This window comes from Parus major, chromosome 3 (genome assembly GCF_001522545.3).
Source record: "Parus major isolate Abel chromosome 3, Parus_major1.1, whole genome shotgun sequence".
Taxonomy (NCBI): Eukaryota; Metazoa; Chordata; class Aves; order Passeriformes; family Paridae; genus Parus; species Parus major.
The window spans coordinates 11,122,789-11,142,611 of NC_031770.1; the positions used below are offsets into that span (position 1 = coordinate 11,122,789).

Sequence of the window (19,823 nt, forward strand, 5' to 3'; positions counted from 1 at the left end):
TGTAAAGGGAAAATTACATGGAAATTTATTTCATATGATTAATATATCAAGATGATTAAAGGTATGAGCATGAAGTTGAAGGGCTTGCTAAGAAAGGTTAAGTTAAGTTTTATTTTTAAAGCAACTGTAACTGCACATTCCTAGTGCCCTACAAGATAAAGAAGGGCATAAAGTAATGCCAAAGAGCAGCACTGGCACTTCCCAGATGGGGTAAAAATGTGCTCTGTGGGATCTATCATGCAGAATATTTTGTAAAGTAGACCAAGATAAAAGCTCTTCAAAGGAAGCTCACACCACCACAAAGACAACATGGTCAATACAGCCTCAAATACTGAAAAGCGCTGCAATTCTGTATCATTAGAGTTACTATTATTTTAGAAATAAATAAATTATTTTGGAATTTTAACTGATAGAAGCAAGTTTGACCTATTTCACCACATCCATCTCAGCTAATGTGTCATTATATTAAAATAGTCTTGAATTAATTGAATGAATAGAATGAATTAATAACAGAAAATGCAGTTGCTTACTCACTTATTTGCACCCAAAAAGTAGCCACACTGAGGACCATGACCATATTCTAGCTGTAGATCCTAAAACATAAGAGAATGAATATTTTAAAATGAACAGGTGAGCATCCAACACACACCCTGTACCATGCTGCTGTTATCCCCTCTGCAACACCTGAGATACCAAACCAGTTGAATTCTCTGGCCTTCCTACCACTCTCAGGCCCACTGCACCCAAAAATCTCTCTGCCAGTTTGTTCCATCTCTAATTCCTTTTAACTCTGACCTTAGCCCCTTCCTTGCATACAAGAGATCCTCTGCTCAAATAAAGTCGGCTGCAGAAAAGAAACAACAACAAAAATAATATGACAACAAAAGAAAAAAATTATTCAGGACTTTGCAATCTACCATAGAGATTCCACAGAGAACCCAGCTACCCCTCAGTGGCACATTTAGCAGTCATTTCAGAAGGGGAGTAGTTCTGGCAGGGAGCCTGAAACCCTTTAACACATGGAAACATTTAAAAAATAAGCAGAGAGGACAGTAAGTGTTTCATCACTCTGGTTATACCAATATGTGTATACATTAGGAGGACCTTTTCTTTTGAAAAGAACCCAAAACAGAATTAACAAAGTCAAACACTCCAGCAATCATGGAGTGCAGGCTACACATGAAAAGATATGGCAATGGGCCTTCAACACTATTTTTGAATAAACACCATAATGGTATAAATATTTAATGCATTAACAGAATACAGGCACCCCACTGAAGCACAATCCAATCTGCATCTGCTGGGAGAATACTGCTATAACTACAGTCTATTTTTTTCTTCAGGTGAATCACAACAGGAGAAATCTGAGCATAGATTTACTCCCAAAATAGTGAATGAATTCACCAGGAAGAACAAATTATTGATCACCAAAGTTACTGATAAATGGAGCTACACTCTTCCTTCTCAGGAAATATTTTAAAGGTTTTCCAACATCTTCTGTTGAACAGGCCCCTTTCAGCTGCAACCCATACCAAAAAGCATGTCACCCTTCAGCAAGAGGCACATACACCCAAGCCTTAAGAGGAATAAATCTGGATTAGATGGAGCTGATCTTTCAAAAGGGCATTTTTAAAAATCAGAGAAGTCTCACACCAGTTTGCCAGTGTTCCAAACTGATGAAGCAGAAACCAGTGCAGCCCTCAGTTGAGGGCTGAAGGGCAGACACGTTAATACAAAGCTGTAAATACTGTTTTTTGCTTGCCCAGGAGTTTCAGGCTGTTTACAGCACCCTTTAGTCTGCCCTGTAAAGCTAAATAGTAGTTTGCACATGGGTATGTCTACCACAGCTATCAGTAGCATTTGGTTGCTTCAGTGACTTTACGTATTTTCCCAAAACAAGTGAAATATTGTGGAAAAAACACTATGTAACTGATAATTACTTGACATAAAAGAATGTATAGATCAGAGGGCTGACAAAAATTGCAAATTCAAGCCCGGTGCTGGCATTTCCTGAACCATGGAGAGACTGACTTTTCAATCTCTGTATCAACTTTATAATACATCTTTGTTCTATAATTAAATCATCCCCCCCAAACTACCAAACTCCTTCCACTTCTATTGATCTGAGTCCTCACCACCAGTGGATGTTCTACAACCCACCAGTAAGAAACAGATTCAACATCCTTTACTTTGAGTACTTCTATTGCTTCTATGCAACCTCAGAAACTTCCATCTGCAAGCACAGATATTTTGAGGATTCAGGCTCTAGAGCAGAAAATCATAGGACTGGAAACATAAGATGTCACCAGACTCACAAGCAAGTAGGTTAAACATGTTGTGAGTGTCTCTGTAAGAGGATGCCAGAACAAAGACTGGGAAGCTGTTGAGAAAAGTAACCCCAGAACAGTGTAGTGAAATCTGAGATTTTCATTTTGAAGAGACAAGCCTTGAATGTTGTAAAATGCTGGGCAGACCCAAAATGTCTGTCCACTTATATTTACACACTGTGCAATGTATGGCTATAGCTACACTGTACAGCAACGACAATGAAATTATTAAGAGAAAATAAATAAATCCACCTAAAACAAAAGGAGTTCTCTTCTGCCACCAGACCTTTCAAGAGTTACTAGAATTTTCCTCATCAAAGATGACATCTGCCAGAATTACTTATGTTTAAGTGTTTTAAAGGGAAAAACCTCTGCTTTAATTCAGTTTATTGTTGTGTAACATATGACTATGATTTTAATTGGACATGTATACTCTTCCTAAACCCTTTAAATATTGCTGGTTTTCACTCCAAATGTAGGGTCAAGTACTCTATTACCAGGGAAATTTCTCCTTTTGACCTCCTGATAAATACTGAGAGCTAGAGAGGTTTTAAAAAGTGAAATGTATTTTTCCTCTACCTTCTATTTCAAATACACACAGAATTTATAATTTTATATTAACTAAACCTATTCTAGCTACATATTTGACCCAGAACCATTAGTAAATACTGCATGTACCCACCAAAGCCTCCAGTGAGCTGTTATACTGCACCAGAACACCCAATAGAAATAGATATTTTTAAAGCCACACAAAGGTACGAAATCTTATGACTTCTGGATTTCTACTGGGAAGAACACATTAGCATTAATTACTAAATTATGCGAAGTTACCCATCAACTTTATAGATTGAAATTAGCATTTTCATTTAACATACATCCATACAATGTTGGTTAGTTAATTAAAATTCTCCTTAGATCAGACAAAACTGACACAGAATACATCTGAGTGACTAGACAGATATATTCCAATAGAATCTTGAGATCTACAGCCAGTAGCAATGAGATCTATGATCTTGGTATGGAATCAAAGATGCAACCCCAGGTTACCAACAGCTCATTCCTGAAACAACTCATCCATGTACAAGACCAGAGTATTCTTTGCTGATAGGGATTGCTTTGGAAAAAGGCTAATACAGGGAATAATTACCAGTTCTTCTCAACAGCTCAGGTAACATTAAAGGAAGCTGCCATGTAGAAAGCCACGTCATACCCTTAGATAAATCACATGTGCAAAGTAATCAATGACTAGAAAGGCTATTAAAATTACTACAGAGATTTCCTCAAAACATTTGATGGTAAGGCCATGCCATGGAAAAAAATCCCAAGGAATAATCAAATCTACAACACCTTCTGTGGCTTACATTTAAAAAACCTGCTATTTAATTTCTGCAGAATTTCATTCTAAGTTAACTACTATTGCATCTTTAGAAGTTTTATCATACTAATTTGTCCTATAGGGCTGGAGTGTCCTGGAAATCTATATTTCGGTATTCAGGCCTTCAAAAACAAAATAATGTACACAGCAAACCAGCAATTCACAGTTATTTCCTACATTTGCTCTTCTTGAAATCTAACAAGACTATTTGAATTGACAAAATTAAGAACTGAAATGTACAAAATGCTGGGGGAAGCAACTCTGAATTTCAAAGAATACAAATCACATTTGGACTACTAACATATCAAGTAAGAAGGCACATACACATCTCTTTCTCAGTAAAATGACAAAGCAATTCCTATCTCATTGCTTCATCAAAGAGGAAGTTAATTTTTAAAAGAGCCTAACACTACCTAAGGCATATTCTATATTTAAATACCTTTATTTCAATAAAAAAGTGCATTTTTTAAATTCTCTGGATAGCCTAATGCATCAGAAACAGCAAGTTGTATGGTTTTTGTTTTTTTTAAACAGGCTAAATATAATTCTTCCCTGGTGGCTGAGTGAGGATTTACTGTACATTACTGCTACACAACCACTGTTCCCCTCTTCCCTTGTATTTTAGTTCTCCATGCATTTTGTCTATGAACGTCCCCTTGCCTCCTAGCAGTAAAAATGAGCATCACATGTTCTTAATTGCTTTTTCCAAGCAGAAAATACCCAAAACATACAGAGAAGGAAAATAAAACAGAAAAAAACATTGTTTTTCTTCCCCCCATTTCCATTTTTCTTCTGATCCTAAGGACCATGCTCCATTTCACCACCTAAAGCTGAAAAAGGTATGAAGACTCTCTGAAATTCAATACTGATAACTGCAATATATTTTTAGAGCTACCTCAGCTAAAGCAGGATAGGAGTTTTCATGACTTGCAGCAAAGAAAAAGCATATGTATGTATGTGCAGTGAGGAGAAAAATTACTTAATTTAAAGAAAAATGCTCCTGGGTAAGGTTCTCTGATACCTATGTCAGCCTCTTTAGTTCAGTATTTTCCCACCAATATTTTAACTTTTTTGCCACAACTAATTAAAAATCACATTCCTAAAAGTAACTATTACCAAAAACTATCAGAAATTATTAAACCCAGTGTGTACTTATGAGCCAAAAGAAAACAAAAACCAACCAAAAATATAATGACAAAAATAATGACAAAATTATTTAAATAGGACCAAATATATAAACACACCTGGCAAGGACAACAGTGCAGACAGCATGGGAGCTGCAAACCTCTAACTGAATTCTTTGCTAAGGAAGTCCTAAATGAATGTTACATTTGTAACAACTGAAAACAATTATAGGTTGGAACCTGAGATATCAAACCCAAGTTCTGTCCAACTCTTCTGTCACTTTAACAGTAGAATTCCACACTTTTCACTGTGTGTTATATCCTCCAGGTTAAATTACTCCAGGGCCTTACTTTAAGCAGAAGTAAGCTAGAGATCACTGGGATTCCTTCCCACTTGATCTTTTTTTTTTGGGGGGGGGGGAATTCTCTGATGGTATTTCTCACTTCACAAGGTGTATAGCCCAGTTCTCTATGTATGAACCAGAATTATTCTTCAGCTCACTGCAAATGGGAAGAAAAATGCTTTGCCACAGAATTTCATTGTAGACCAGGATAACAAAAAAAAATATTTTTATTTGGTTCAATGTGACATCTTGTTTTGAGTCAGAAAAATAAGCTTTTGTGACTCAGGATCAATAGCATAAGTTAAAAATGTCCCAGAATAAAGAGTACATATTTTTAAAGGTGACTTTGATTTAGACCATTTCCTGAGCTCACTGCAAATCCGATGCTCAGCTCTGCAACTTATTTGAGCCAGGATCCAAACAACTGCTTTTAAAATATACAGAAAGACAGTGAAAAGATCTGCCTTATGCAAAGTCTAATGTGCACATAAGACGAGGAAGACAAAATAGGAACATGAAGAACTCTAAATGACAGGAACTAGCATGTGCAAAAAAACCCTCAGAGGATGGAAGAAACCCAAGGAAGTTTCTGAGAAACTTGTCTAGTTGCAGAAAAAAGAAAAAAATATCTATCCTGAAAGAAGGAAGAGGATCTGTATGTAGAGCAAAATAGTCTGTTATTTATCTATGAATCAAAGGTGTGTATTTGTAGAAGATGAAAGAAAAGCACTATCTTGTCCTTTCTGATTGCAATTTGCACTAAGGGATACTGAGGTCTGGATATGCTATTTTCCCTGCAAACAAGACCTGTACTGAACTTCTCCATTCTTCTGGCAGATCCAGGTATTTGTCTCAGAATAGCACAGGTGGAAGGAGGAGAAGAAGAAAGAGAGGAATAATTTTTAAGGGTAGACACATCATAGGCATCAAATGATTGAAAGGTAATGTGCATAAACTGCCACATGATCAAGCCAGCTGTGCAAAATCCTGTTACTCACTCCCCAAATTTGCTTTCAGCATCAACAATATGTGGCCCAAAATATGTCACAATCTATGATCATTTATTTTTTTTATGATCTTAGCCCTGCAGAGGAGTTGTTACTTCTGAGGTATTTTATAAAACCAGTACAATAGCAGGAAAAGAGCCCAACAGTAGTAGGTGATACGTCATGCTTGTGAAAAAGTATAATCATTTCCTCTTGGTAACAAGAATTCACGTACCACTTCTCAATGAACATATCTGAAACCAATACTCTCAGAGCAGGAGCGGGGGAAGCAGACACAGAGAGAGAATCTCTGATTAGTGCATCCTACAGAAGAATGAACCAACTAGTAATTATCTCCTCTAAAGGTTACTTACTGAAAAATCTCACAAATAGGCAATGCATTACCACCAACCCAGAATTCTCCACTTTGATTCACAATGAGCACAGGACAATGTGAAGAAAGCAGCGAAACAGAGAAAGTGCTGTTGAGTGACTTTAAAAACACATCTCACAATTGTGACAACAACAGTACTTGGTAAGTCTTATAACAGTCACAATTTTTGAAGAGTTTATTGAACAGCAAGGGGTAGGAGAAGGATGGGAAAGGACAGTCCAGTTATGAGACATGTTCTCATTCTGCTCTTAGACCCACAGATACCAGGCTAGCAAGATATGTGACAACACTAAAAGCAGCCTTAAAAGAAAAAAAAAATTAAAAAGTGTTAAACTGCAAAGAAGAAACCAAAAGCAAACTGAACTGAAAAGCCAAAACCACACTCTCAAAACCAGAGGAGCTGCACAGGATAGGGGTGTTGCCACCAGGTAAGAAAATCTAAGCTACTGATTTCAAAACAATTTGTTAAACATTCTTATAAGGAAGCAATACAGAATTTCTTTCCAAGAAAGGCAAAGACAGTGTAAGCTTTCACTTAATATGTTTCTGGCAGATTGAAGTCACACCAGGCCAACAGATGATGTAACAAACAAACAAAAAACATCATATAAAACCCAAGACATTCTCAAACAACCTAGTTTCCCATCTTCCTCTCAGTGCACTTATATTAAACATCTCACAAATCCAAGAAAATTAGTAGATTAATGCTCTTCATTTAGTACAGAATTTTTCTTCCTTTTTCTCGACAGTTTGTCCAGGACTTGAATGCATTAACTTATCTACTTACACAAAGAGCAGAGAGATTGTAGAGAGAAATAAGAAAACTCACTTCCTAGAGTAATTTCTAAAGTGCGATGCTAACAAACCAATTTTTTTAGCAGTGCAGCCACAAAACAATTTGGGAAATATAACAGACTTTAAATGATGCCAAATGCAATTGAGAACAGTTATGACCCCACTTTCTGTTATTTCTATTAAATGTATATTCATTCTGTAGCATAATTACCATCTGGAGAATTCAGAGACTTACACTTACATAATTTTATAGTCTTGCATGGGTTCATTTAAAAAAAAAACTACCAGACAGAAATGCAAAGAAAATGTTTCTTCTATTTTCAATCACCCTCCAAAAAACTAACAAATTATGCACAATATGGCAGTGAAGAAATTAGAATGAATGCATAACACTAAGCCACTTTTCTGTAAGAGTGTTTCAAGCAAATATGAATAAAGGTTAAATACTGCCAATGCTGCACATCATTAGAATTTCTTTCTATACTACAGAAATACACACAGAGACTAATAGCTACATTGAATGTTTTTTACACAGATGAAAACACCACTACTACAATGACAGGACAAAACATGAACTTTGAAAAAGGAAAACAAGGACAAAACTAACACTGACAAAGAAAGGCATAAGATGAAAAATACCAGGTTAGATCTTGCAGTGTAGTATATGTCTTCTGAATTGTCCAAAAAATCGCTACTGTCAGGCTGTTCATTAGATAGAGATCAAGAAAAGCAAATTATTTATATTGTGACTGAAAGCCAGGTGCACATAAAGGTACATTTTCTTGCTAAAAAACAAAAAAGATACTGTTAGTTGAAACTCAAAACCATGTTAAAGCAGTTCACCCCTGAGATGGGGGTAAAACACAGCTAAGGGAACGGTCACAATACCAAACAGCAAAATGATGCATTATTGTTCATCAGCTGAGCTGTGGTAATGTGTGACAAACTGTCCCAGCAAGAGTCCAGTGCAACATCTCAGTGCAGCACTGACAGTAACTCCTCATGCTGCAGGGGTCCAGTGCCTTGTGCACTCACACAGGTAACTGAGTGTAACACTTGGTGAGACAGAAGCAAAAGCATCAGAACTGTTTTAATGAAAACACATCCACACTGTTACTGCTGGAGGAAGAGACAGCCATCTCTTGCTCCCACTTCCATTTCAAAGACTTTCTCTGCCAGAGTGGGTAGGTTGTTACAAACTTCTCCCACAAACTAGTTTGTGCTGAGGCTCTTTGCTAATGCATCCATTCTTTGAATAGGTCACTTGTTTGCAATTTGCCATGCCAATTTAAATTGTCCATTGGTTCTTCAGCTAACCTATAACTATATGCTTTTAATTTGGTCTCTGGACCCAGTGTCTTTACTTTTGAAATCATAAATCTGTTTTATCTGGGAAGAACATATCAGCTTTTGTCTGACATAAGGCATGGAGCAGTTAATTTCAGGACAAACAGTTATAGGTTTTCCATACAGATAGGGAGACGAGGCAAGTTCCTTGGACAGGTTTCACATATGCAACATCTGACTCGAAAAGACAATTCTAAGATATTTTCTTATCAGCAGAATTAATCTGGATAGTTCAAGTCTCTTCACCAAGCAGCAAGAACTTCTGAGATTCCAAAGTGCAAAGGTCCTGACTAACAACACACAATTCCTCCCTTCCAACAACACCTGTCAAAGAACTGCTCTCAAAAGCTGTGCTTTAAATCCCTTAGAAAATCTTTCTCCAGTTTAGCGACTCAAGTTCCTAAGGTGCAATAAAAGCACCACTGTCCCATGGAGTTATGCACTATGGTTTTTGTATAGTCAGCAACCAATAAAAGGAAAGAAATGAGAATAAGTATTTTTAAAATTTCAACCTCTCCACTAACAACTTTTTACAATTATGTTTCTGTGTGTGTATAAATAAAACTCTTGATCAGAAAAAGCATAATTTCAACTACATAATGCCTCCAGTTTTATTTTCTTTACAATCCAGACCATGCAACAGGGAAGCAAAGACAACATAACTTGGAATCAGTTCAAAAATAATTTTGAGTTAAATGATGGGTTTATGGTGGAAGCACTATCTTCATTATCGTATTTAATAAAAACTTACGTAACCAGGGTTCCTAAACAATGCTGTTATGCAGTTAAGTCATGGTCTAAGTAACACATCTGAAATACTTGCCTAAATCCTAAATGTGATTTGGAAAGCTGTTCTCCTCCATCTCAAACAGGCACCAGAAACTGAGGCTCCCTGTCCAGCCAGTTCTGAGGACGAGCAAGATTAAATACAACCTCATACACCCAGAGTCTGCTGACCCACTACCAAAGGGCAAAAGACTGGGAAGGATTATTTCAGTACAACTACAGAGCACCACAAGGAAGTCTGTGTCATAAATCCGACTCACATGTGGTTTGTAGACTACAGAAGTAAATTCCTAAGTACACACCCTTCCAAAAACCAACTCAGAACAGAGCCAGTGTCCCTCCCACCTATTTACCAAGCCAACTTTTTCCCTTTAACACCTGCCTTAGAAAAACAGAGAGAACACATAAGTCTGCAGGGAGGAAGCAAAGGAGTGTCTTTTTATCCAGGAACGTGAAGAAACTGCCAAAGTGCACAAATGTGGAAAACAACAGTCTCCATAGAAGAGAGGAAGCTCCTGCAATTGTGAGACAGCACACACACCTTTTCCCTCACAGCTTGAGTTCTCATCCCTTCTACTGATGGGTCCACAGGAAGAAACCATTGGCAATATACCTTGACAGAAAATAGCTGCCAGACTCAGCATGGCTCAGCTGTGATGCAGGGCCACAGAAGGATTATTCACAGAGGAAAGTCTTTTAAAATGCATTGTACCTCTCTCCCAAGCTCTCAATTTTATTATTTCCATTGTCAACAGAAGAACAAGGGGGAAAAACAGTTGAGTACACACAGGAATTCTACACTTAAAGAAATAACTCTGTAAATAAAGGGAATGATACACTGGGCAGTGAGGGATAAAGGACAGAGGAAACCTGTAACATGAAGTGCTGCTGCTTTTGCACATACAGCACACCTGGCAGAAACCACAAATAAGGAGGTTTGCTACATAGAGTGAATGTAATGGCACAAAAAGCTCACTACGTTACAACTGGTCAGTAAAATCACTAACAAGTTTAGCAGTACCAAGGAAGCATGCTGCACATCTTGAATTTCTCCTCCCCCACAGATATTTGTAGGGACTAATACGTAGTGCATAGCCCATGCTGCTTGTTACTCACAAATTCATGATGTGGCTCTGTCTCTTTCCTCAAGGGTGGATCAAACTTTACTTGGCCAACTAAAGAGGAGAAAAGGAAAACAAGAAGTTGGATTGGAGTTAGAGAAGACTTAGTTCCAAAGGCTAATAAAAAGAAAAATTCAGTTTAATGAGTATATCATATCCCTACTGACAGAAACTTGTGACACATGGACATGCCAAATTTGTGCCTGCTGGAAAGGAATGGACACAAAGTACTCTTTTATTACAAAGGCAGCCCAAGCACCATTTGCCTCACCTTCTCACTAGAAGGAACAAGAAAACCACTGAGTAAATAGGGCAGTGAAGTGTCCTCTTCAGAGGTGCAATACATCTGTACTTTATAGAAAAACTATCCATGGTGTGAATTCACTGTTGGATCAGTTCTTCTGAGAGACTCACTAGGACTAAAGAGTGCTGAATGAAGTTTGGCATGAATTAACCACATTTTCCAGGACAACTCTTTAGCAGGATTTCTTGGAACACTCCTACTCTCAATTTCACTTTTTTTTAAAGAAAAGACAGCTAAAGCTCTAAGTATTGCTGTGATTTAATTCAAGCAAAATAATTACTGCGACTTGGGGGATGGAATCTGCTTTTAATGGCCAGTGATAAACCTCCCTTCCTCACCTCTATGTGACTGTTTCAAGTCAAAAGCAAATCCAAGATACTAAATTAGTGAAGAAAAAAATAATCCTTTGCCATTCTGTTACCCAGCTGAATCTGGCATTGGTCTGAATATCCCTGTTAATGGACATATTAAACTATGTCAATCAGCTCCCAGAAGAGCTCAGGCTGTGTCTTGTTAATTAAGTTGAAGCAATAAGGAACTCTGCTGAACTGCTGACAAAAGGTGTATACAAATATTTTACAGAACCTATATACTTAAGTGAAACAGTCAAAGCTTTTACTTTCCTCTGCATCACTAAAAATGTATGTCAAATACCCAAAATACCAGCTGAAATATTATCAATGATTAAATACATCATATTTTCACAGTTGTGCTTACAGTTTATTTCCGAGCGTGTCTTTTCTTCTCTCCCATTTCTACTTGTTGAATGAATTCTGTGAGGCACAACAAGAGGCTAGAAGTGAAAAATAAAATATTTAATACCAAAATATACTGACTTGAAACCCTGTATTATATAAGAGTTTTTAGTAGGCTTCTTTAGCATAACATGAAAAAATTAAGTGAAAGCTAAATGTAAAGACAACATGCATTTTTAATATATTAAAGCTAGAATTATTTGGAGACATTTTGACTGTGAGTGCCTTCAGTATAAGGGATTTTAGACCACTGCATTTGAGCAAATAAAGCTAATGCTGGCCAGCATTTATTTATCTTTGCTCATATACCATTTTCTTTTTTCACCATTTAGTTTAAGGGTATTGGTAATTTTTAAAATAAGCAGTAGGACTAAATCTGACTTACTGGCAGACTTCACTCCATTAGGTACTGAAATGATTTTCCCAGCTTTTAACTTAAACTGGTTTCTAAAATGTCATCAGTTATATTATTTAAGCAGATGAGAAATCTACCTGAGGTTTTCAAAGCTGAATAGAAAGGAGTATTCCTGGTATTCCTGTGTTGTGTGGCAAGAAAGATAGCAAAATTTCTACAAATTCACCTTCATATTTATATTCTATTTTGTTCTGAAATTCCATTTACTTCTCTACAGGATGAAGTGTTCTGCACTATAGGCCTGGCTTCCTTTTTTTGCCTCTGTTGGACTTTCTCTCTTCTTTCTACATTCACCACTCCAAGTTCTCTTAGAAATGTAGGGGCATTCTGCACCCTTGTTCACTGCCTCAGGTTCCACAGTGAGCATCTCTGCATGTGAATCACCCTTTCATTACTAATATTGTTGTTGCTGTACTTTCACAGAGTCATGAATAGCTCAGAAACTGTTTATTCCTCCAAAACTATCTGCAAACATGATTTCCCTACTCCCCTTTTCATCTCACACTACTTCCTTTTTTCCTGTTAGGATTCCAACACATGTACATGGTGTTTCACCTCCCATTTTTGTTCACTTTGCTCTTCCTTGAAATTGGAGAGACTTACAGACTGTAGACATGTATTTTCTCCCACAGATCTCACAGCAGTTTGTTTCTCACAGTTTGTGTCAAGCTTTCCCTTCCACAGTTTCATTTTGCCTACTGTGCACTCTCTGGGCTTCGAAAATGGTTGGCTACAGCATGTCAAGGTTTGACCTGATACCACATGCTGAAAGGTTGCTCATTTATCATCTTTCATTAAGAGGCACTGCCCAGTTGTGACTGATGTGTGTGCATCTGTAATTCCAGCACCAGGAGCACAGCTGGAGCAGGGGTAGGAGGTATTTTTACCTTTGCAGCAATACTGTGTGAGCTCTTGCACCCTGACACAGATGCCTCACTGTACTACAGAGAGAGCCTGTCCTCCTATCACCTTCTCCATGACCACAGAGTTACATTCAGGATCAAATCTTCATCTCTCAGTCATGAGGATAAAGTCCTCAAGTCACCTTGAAATACTTGCACTGACAAGAGGCTGATACAAACACCTGACATCTGAGCAGTGCAAGAGGACAAAGGAATGTAGGTTAACTTCCTGACACAAATGACATTTGGGCACAATTTCCATCATGGCACAGATCTCAAAAGCAATCTTATCCCCAAAACCTGCAGTGTGCTAGGTATAAAACGAGCACTTTCCTCTTTGCAACCTTTTCAGCTAATACCACATTTATCCCGAGAATCACTGTCATAGAAATAGGGAGAACAGGCAATTGTCAACATCTCCTAAGTCCAGAGTCCCAACCAGAGATCCTGTCCATGACTGAATGGGAAATTGAGTAAAGCCATGAGCTGGGGTAGGGAAAATACTGCAAAAAATCAGATACAGTTGCAAAATTATCAACAACTGCATGAGCAGGAGAACTTTTAAAATTATACCCAAATAGTGGCATGGGTTTTAGTTTTCACACATTAAACACTTCACATTTGACTTCAGTATGATTTAAAGATGTAGTATGGTACTCCTCAGAGTGGTGTCAAATTGAGATCGACCTCACAGCTCTGTGGACTATCCAAGCAGTAGCAGATTGCATCCCCCTAAAAGCAGCACAGGCCAAGTAAAGGCCTGTCACCACAAAGGGCAGCAGAGTTGCCTTCAGATACTACTGACAGAGAGAAAAGCTCTTTAGTCCCCAAAAAATAAGAACAATCTACCAAAAAACCTCAAAACATTAACAGCACCACCCAACTAAGTCCATAGCTCTAAACAAACTGGGGAGTAGGTCTGAAGCTCTCAATTCTCAATGGTGTTTTTGGACCATGTTATGTTGTACCATGCTTCGTCACTTCTTTTGGTTTTTGATGGATACATTCATGAAATTGTGACAAGTACAGGACTAGCCAGTCCCTAAATTAACACCTCCAGCTGCCTCTGTGAGCAGGTGAGTTTTGAAGGAAGTTAAATTGTGCATAAAAGGAGCACATACACTTCTCATTCCACTCATTTTATTATAGGAAAGACCACAATGCCAACAACTGCTCTGCCTGTGGTGAGATTCTTCATCTGCAACACAAAATGTGCTAAGCTTCTCCCCAGACAAAGCACAGTTTCTGCTCCTGGTCCCACACTTCATTATGGGATAATTGGTAAGTCATACAGCAGACAACAGAAGAGCCTCCTTAATGCTAAGTCAGGGGACATAGAAGAGTGAAGACTATTTTGTAAGCTAAGAAAACACCTCTTAAAGGGCGGGCCTCAGAACTCTCACTCATCACTCAGCAGAGACAGAATGACACTGAAGAGACACCTTTGTCTTAAGTGTCAAGCCAGCCACATTAAGGAATTTCCTGTGTACTTGACTTCTAACTTCTTTTTTTATCAGAAATGTCTACTAAATTTTTTTCCCATTCCCACTGTGTACATTTGGTTTTAAAAGTATTGATTATTATTCCATCCTTATGCTTTCATCTCTTTCCCTCTCATTTGGAAAATGTCTAAGCACTGCACTCCACAATACAAAAAACAATCTATTTCACTTTGGCTTCTTTCCACATTTTTTTTATTTTAGCTTTTAGAAGATTTGGTGCAAGTCAACTGGTCTTTGCTGTTCAAGGGGGTAAAAGCTCATTTTACTTGTAAAATCTGAAAATTAGTGCCTTAAATTAGTTGGAATTATTTTTAAGCTTAAACATTCTTATTTCTTTCTTAAATATTCTTTCTTAAAAGAAGCTTTTAAGAAGCTTCTTTTCCTCTGAAGGCATTTTTAGACTAGTTTACCCATTAAAAAGAACCCAAAATATGTAATTAAAGAATCAATGGCATTTGTGTTAAAAGGATTACATTTTTTATTCAAAAAAAAGGCTATGAGGGAACTGTAAATATTTGAAAAGTATTCAGTAACATACAGAGATGATGTAGACATCCTGAAGACAGGATGAAGTAACAGAGTATTTATCTCTTTTCTCTTATTTATTAAACACTTCAGTCCTGTGCTGTTTATCGTCTTACATAACCAGTCTACTTTTTCCCAGCTGTTTGAACACAGAATCAGAAACTCTATGACAAAACTGTAAGTGAAATCAAGTTTCAAAGTATTCTAAGATGAAAAATACAATCTCCAAAAAACACACTCAAACCACTGAACTAAACCAAAACAAATTACAGGATCATTCTCTCCTCCACAGGTATAAAACCATTTTTATGAATGCTTTCTTTGCAGATGGAGATGTAACTCCACAGAAACATACAGCAGAATGCATGACAAAACTCAAGACTGGAGAAGCAGACCACATTTACTGTTTAAAAATTGTTGAAGAACAGCAATAAACAAAATTTTGAAGCATTTAAATCTCTTTCTCTTCAAGCTTCCCTTCCCAAAAATATAATGATTTTTGCTATGTGCCTCTGTGAATGACAGAGCAGTGTAACTAATAGTAAAAGCAACCCCTGAGACTATCCCAAGACCACAAAAAATCCAGGGGCTCAATAAATCACAATCATTTAGTTTTGCTGGGAAACAAAAATTTAACCTGATTCTATGATTAAAAGATATTCCTACCTCAGGATCATCATCGTCAAAATCATGGTAAGTGGAATGATCAGGATTATTCATTTTATCCAACAGCTCAATGGCAAGACTTCGATTTAATGGCTGGGTAACAAAGGGATGCTGAAAGACAGAGGGAAACACAGCTTGAAATTCCAGCCACTCACATTAAGCATATTTTAATTTTATAACTTTAAAAAAACCCCTCATACATAAATTTATACCTGTAGCAACTTTTCAGCTGTAGGTCTTTTTTTAGGATTTTTTGTAAGTGCCATTTTCACAAAATGATGGAAACTATTGGACCTGTAAAACGAAGTGTTAAACATTAAAATCAATTTCCCACTACAGTACATTCACTATCTACTGAAACAAAAAAAGTACTTACCATTTCATTTTGTCCTTTAATTTAGGAGGCTGGAAGTTGCTTTTTGTCATTAGAAAAAGTGCTCTGAAAAAAAAGAACGACAGTATTTCTGTGGTTACACTGAAATACATGAGATAAATCACTAAACACTTTCTTTAATAGGCAAGAAGTCCCATCAGCTTAAGAGACTCAACCAGGACTTTATACACTTATGCACCAGAAGTTGTTACAATTTCTGTGCTGTTCACTCAGAACACCCAAAGCCCAGTGCCCTTACAGTACTCCCAAAACCCAGAAGCACAGAGCCATCTCTTCAAATGGATTATTTAATTAGCTGCATTTACCCACCAAGCTCTAACCCCTTACTAACCTCATTGGATGTAGGTCAAACATTGGAGGCTGAAGTTCAGCAAGCTCTATTGCAGTTATTCCAACTGCCCACAGATCACAGAGTTGGTTATAGCCACCTTTCCTTTCTACTGCAGCAACTTCTGGTGCCATCCTGAACAGTAAAACACATTTTTTAGGTTAACTTCTCACCACAAATCAAACATTCTTTTTACACATAGTATTCTCTTCCTTAACTCTCTTAAACTGTAAGATCACAGTATATATAGATATATACACACCTAAGTGTGTGTGTAAAAAATTATGTAATATACACCTGAAGTTCCCCTCTGTCATCTTCTAGTAACTAACAGGCAGTTTTAAAAATGGTCATTTAGGAGTAAGTGGATGAAATCAATATACTACAGAAAATACTGCTCAACAACTAAAGAACCCAAAGTATAATTATTCAACTACAATAAAATCCACATTATACCCAGATTTATATATTGCCCAGAAAGTGATCCACTGTCTTTGAAGAAAAGAATTCTAACAAGAGAAAAAGCAGTAAAATGTCAGCTTTGTTGTACCCTGAAAGCATGAGACTCATTGTCACCTCTGTATAGAGCACTCCTTGTTTGTAAAGTCTGTCTCACTCATGTCAGGTGACCTCTTTAGGTCAACAAAGTGGTTTCACATTCTCAGGTGGCAAAAATGAACAAACATAACTGGCACATAAATAGGAATACCTAAAGGAAATTATTCACTTGCACTTGTCACGTGTTTTGAATGGCCAAAGTGAATTATGAATTTGACTGTCCTATGTAGTCCTACAAGGTGTCCAACACGTTAGTATTTCTTAGCTTTGAGATTTATCAGTCCAGACCACCTGAAAAGTAGCACTAAATAACTCAATAAATTTAACACAGATGAAGTCACTTAGAGAGTGCTCCAGTAGATCAGCAAGCAGCATCTCAACTGATGCATTATTCAAATACAGATATCCTGTGGTCACAGGCACCAAGCCTGCCAGAGCTCAAAAACTGTTTGGACAATGCTCTCAGGCACATGGTGTGACACTTGGGAATGTCCTGTGCAGGGCTAAGAGTTGGACTCAGTGACCCTTGTGGGCCCTTTCTACTCCTTATCTGTAGATCTGAAAACATCAGCAGGCTTGGTGGTAGAATTTAGTTCACGTTTGCATAACTAAACTATATTTAGATATATTTCTTCCAAGTTCATTAAAAATCCCAATTGCTCTAAATCAAAAATGAGGGAATTATCATAGAAGAGAAGGAACATGGGTTAAATATTTAAATGGAAGGGTTACTAGCACTGCAGTTCACCTGCCCTGAGACACATATAGATCTAATGACCACTAAAACCTTCACATGGCCTGCTTCAACTAAATTTTCTTCTCTGCAATCTCAGAAAATTTACTTCCTTGATTCTTCTCTCAAATCTCTCAGCAGCTTTGCAAAGAACAACCAATGCTTTTCATCAGCCTTTAACCTATGTAATACTTTCAAAGTTATTATTTAAGGTCATTTGAGGAGCCTGGCATGATTTGAAAGTTACAGGCAAGGACTGAGGTCACCCAGACATCTTGGGCAAGAGACACAAAGCGATCACACAATCATGACTGATGGGTGGTTGTGTTATTCTTAACAGGAAATAAAGCCTTGGTGTGAAGAAAAATGCTAAAAATACTGTGCTTGGCTATTTCAAGTCAATATTTGAACATAGGATTTTTTCCATTATGTATATTTTTATCTTGCACCTACTATGCTATCAGACTACAGAATTCATTATCTGTCTGTGAAACATATGACAAAAGCGCTGTTTTACAGTGGAGAATGTATCTCATTTAATTCAAGGTGAAAGGGGACAACCACTTCCAGCAGGAAAAGGATAAAATGAAAGGCAGAACTTTGGGTAAGAAAAATTATACACCCTAGTTTAATAGGGAAGACGAGAGATGCAGTACAGATAGAAGTGCATCACAGAATTCAATCAGTTTAGGTAAAAAAGGGGGAAAATAGCTTAGAGAAACAGTTCACAAATGGCAAACATCTGTGGATCTGTGAAGACAAAGGAAATTCATCAACTGAAAGGTTGCAGAAAAGCTTTATCTAAGCTGGAGGGGAAATAACATAAAACACCAAAATGGAAAATCAGGGAGTAAAAAAATATTTAAGATCAAAGTTTAAAAAAAGCAAAATTGCTGCTAGTTTTTAGGTTTTACTAAATTAAGACAAATTAGTCAACAATGATGGCACTACACAGCCTTTCAAGTTTTCAGAGCATTAAAGCCTTTTCTCTGACACTCAGCTAGTTCAGGATTTGGAATGAGTAACAAAGATATGATCACCAGAAAATCTGACACAGCCTTCAGTGGTTACTCTACCCAGGAAGTGACAGAGCATGCCTTTATCATAAATTTTCAACAGTATTATGTGTGTTACCATTACATTAATGGTCAAGTAAAACACAGTTACCAATATGGGGTGCCAATGAATGATTTCCTTTTGGCAATTGTAGCTGTTATCTGTGCAGATACTCCAAAATCAGCTATTAAGAAAAAAAGGCAAAAACAAAATGACAGTTAACAAGTGGTTTGATGTAATTAATTGTTAATGAACACAAGTTTGGTTTCCCCACTGTTAAGAGGTTCTTAAATATACTGGAAATATTTAACAAAAAATAAATAACAAAAGCAAATAATAGAAACTTGGTTTGTCTCAGATACCATTGGTAAGCTCCCCTCAGTCACTTGCCAAACATGTACACAAATGTCCCCCATACACACAAGGAAGAGCAAGCTGGCACAGAAGACCTAACAGGTACATGAAGGGTTTTAACAGAGAACACCTCATTTTGTGTTACCAAAGAGATTCTTTCAGGTAAGCTTTTGAGGTATATTGCACATTTAAGGACTCTGGATAGTAGATTTTATTAAAAATTTATAAAATCCTGTGATTTATTTTTCCCTTACAATATCAGGTCTTTTACCTCACTGTTCCAAAATTACTCCCACTAATCCTCCAATACTAACTGGATGGTTTAGTTAGATACAACCAGCAAGATAAAAAGAATCCTGATACTCACTAATTCCTTACATGAACCATCACCTCATTAAACAAAACAGAGCATGCTGCTTTTCTTAGAGCACATAAAAATGAATCAAGTTTAAGACTAAGATGTATTAACTCACCTAGTTTTACATGTCCATTATCCGTTAAAAGAATGTTTGCTCCCTTTACAAAAAAGAAAAGTTTACTTGAATTAAAACATGCAAATTCCTCCAATACCACGTTAAAAAAAAAAAAAAAGAACTATGTGGGATCCTACAACAAATTAGGGGCCAAAGACAACAGAAGGATTGTGTTCAATAAATCTGCAGCCTTATCAAGGAAATGTTTGTGAAACTAGCAAGCTGCCATTCTGTTATTAAAAAATCTCTTCAGATATAC

General features: G+C 37.1%; 1 protein-coding gene across 9 annotated transcripts in view; it reads right to left on the reverse strand.

Moving 5' to 3' along the window:
- The window catches only part of MAP4K3 (mitogen-activated protein kinase kinase kinase kinase 3), a 65,496-nt gene that overhangs the window by 25,292 nt on the left and 20,381 nt on the right, over positions 1-19,823 (reverse strand). For 6 of the 9 annotated variants that reach the window (XM_015621896.3, XM_033513234.1, XM_015621892.3 and 3 more), the window contains 10 exons: positions 19,565-19,607; positions 18,849-18,921; positions 16,394-16,525; positions 16,045-16,107; positions 15,881-15,962; positions 15,669-15,779; positions 11,621-11,696; positions 10,595-10,653; positions 7,985-8,047; positions 535-593 (listed from right to left, as the gene is read on the reverse strand). In XM_015621896.3, coding sequence (XP_015477382.1) covers positions 535-593; positions 7,985-8,047; positions 10,595-10,653; positions 11,621-11,696; positions 15,669-15,779; positions 15,881-15,962; positions 16,045-16,107; positions 16,394-16,525; positions 18,849-18,921; positions 19,565-19,607 — 761 coding nt within the window. The remainder of the gene's footprint in view (positions 1-534; positions 594-7,984; positions 8,048-10,594; positions 10,654-11,620; positions 11,697-15,668; positions 15,780-15,880; positions 15,963-16,044; positions 16,108-16,393; positions 16,526-18,848; positions 18,922-19,564; positions 19,608-19,823) is intronic. The other 3 variants (XM_015621898.3, XM_015621899.3, XM_015621897.3) reach the window with 1 other exon arrangement.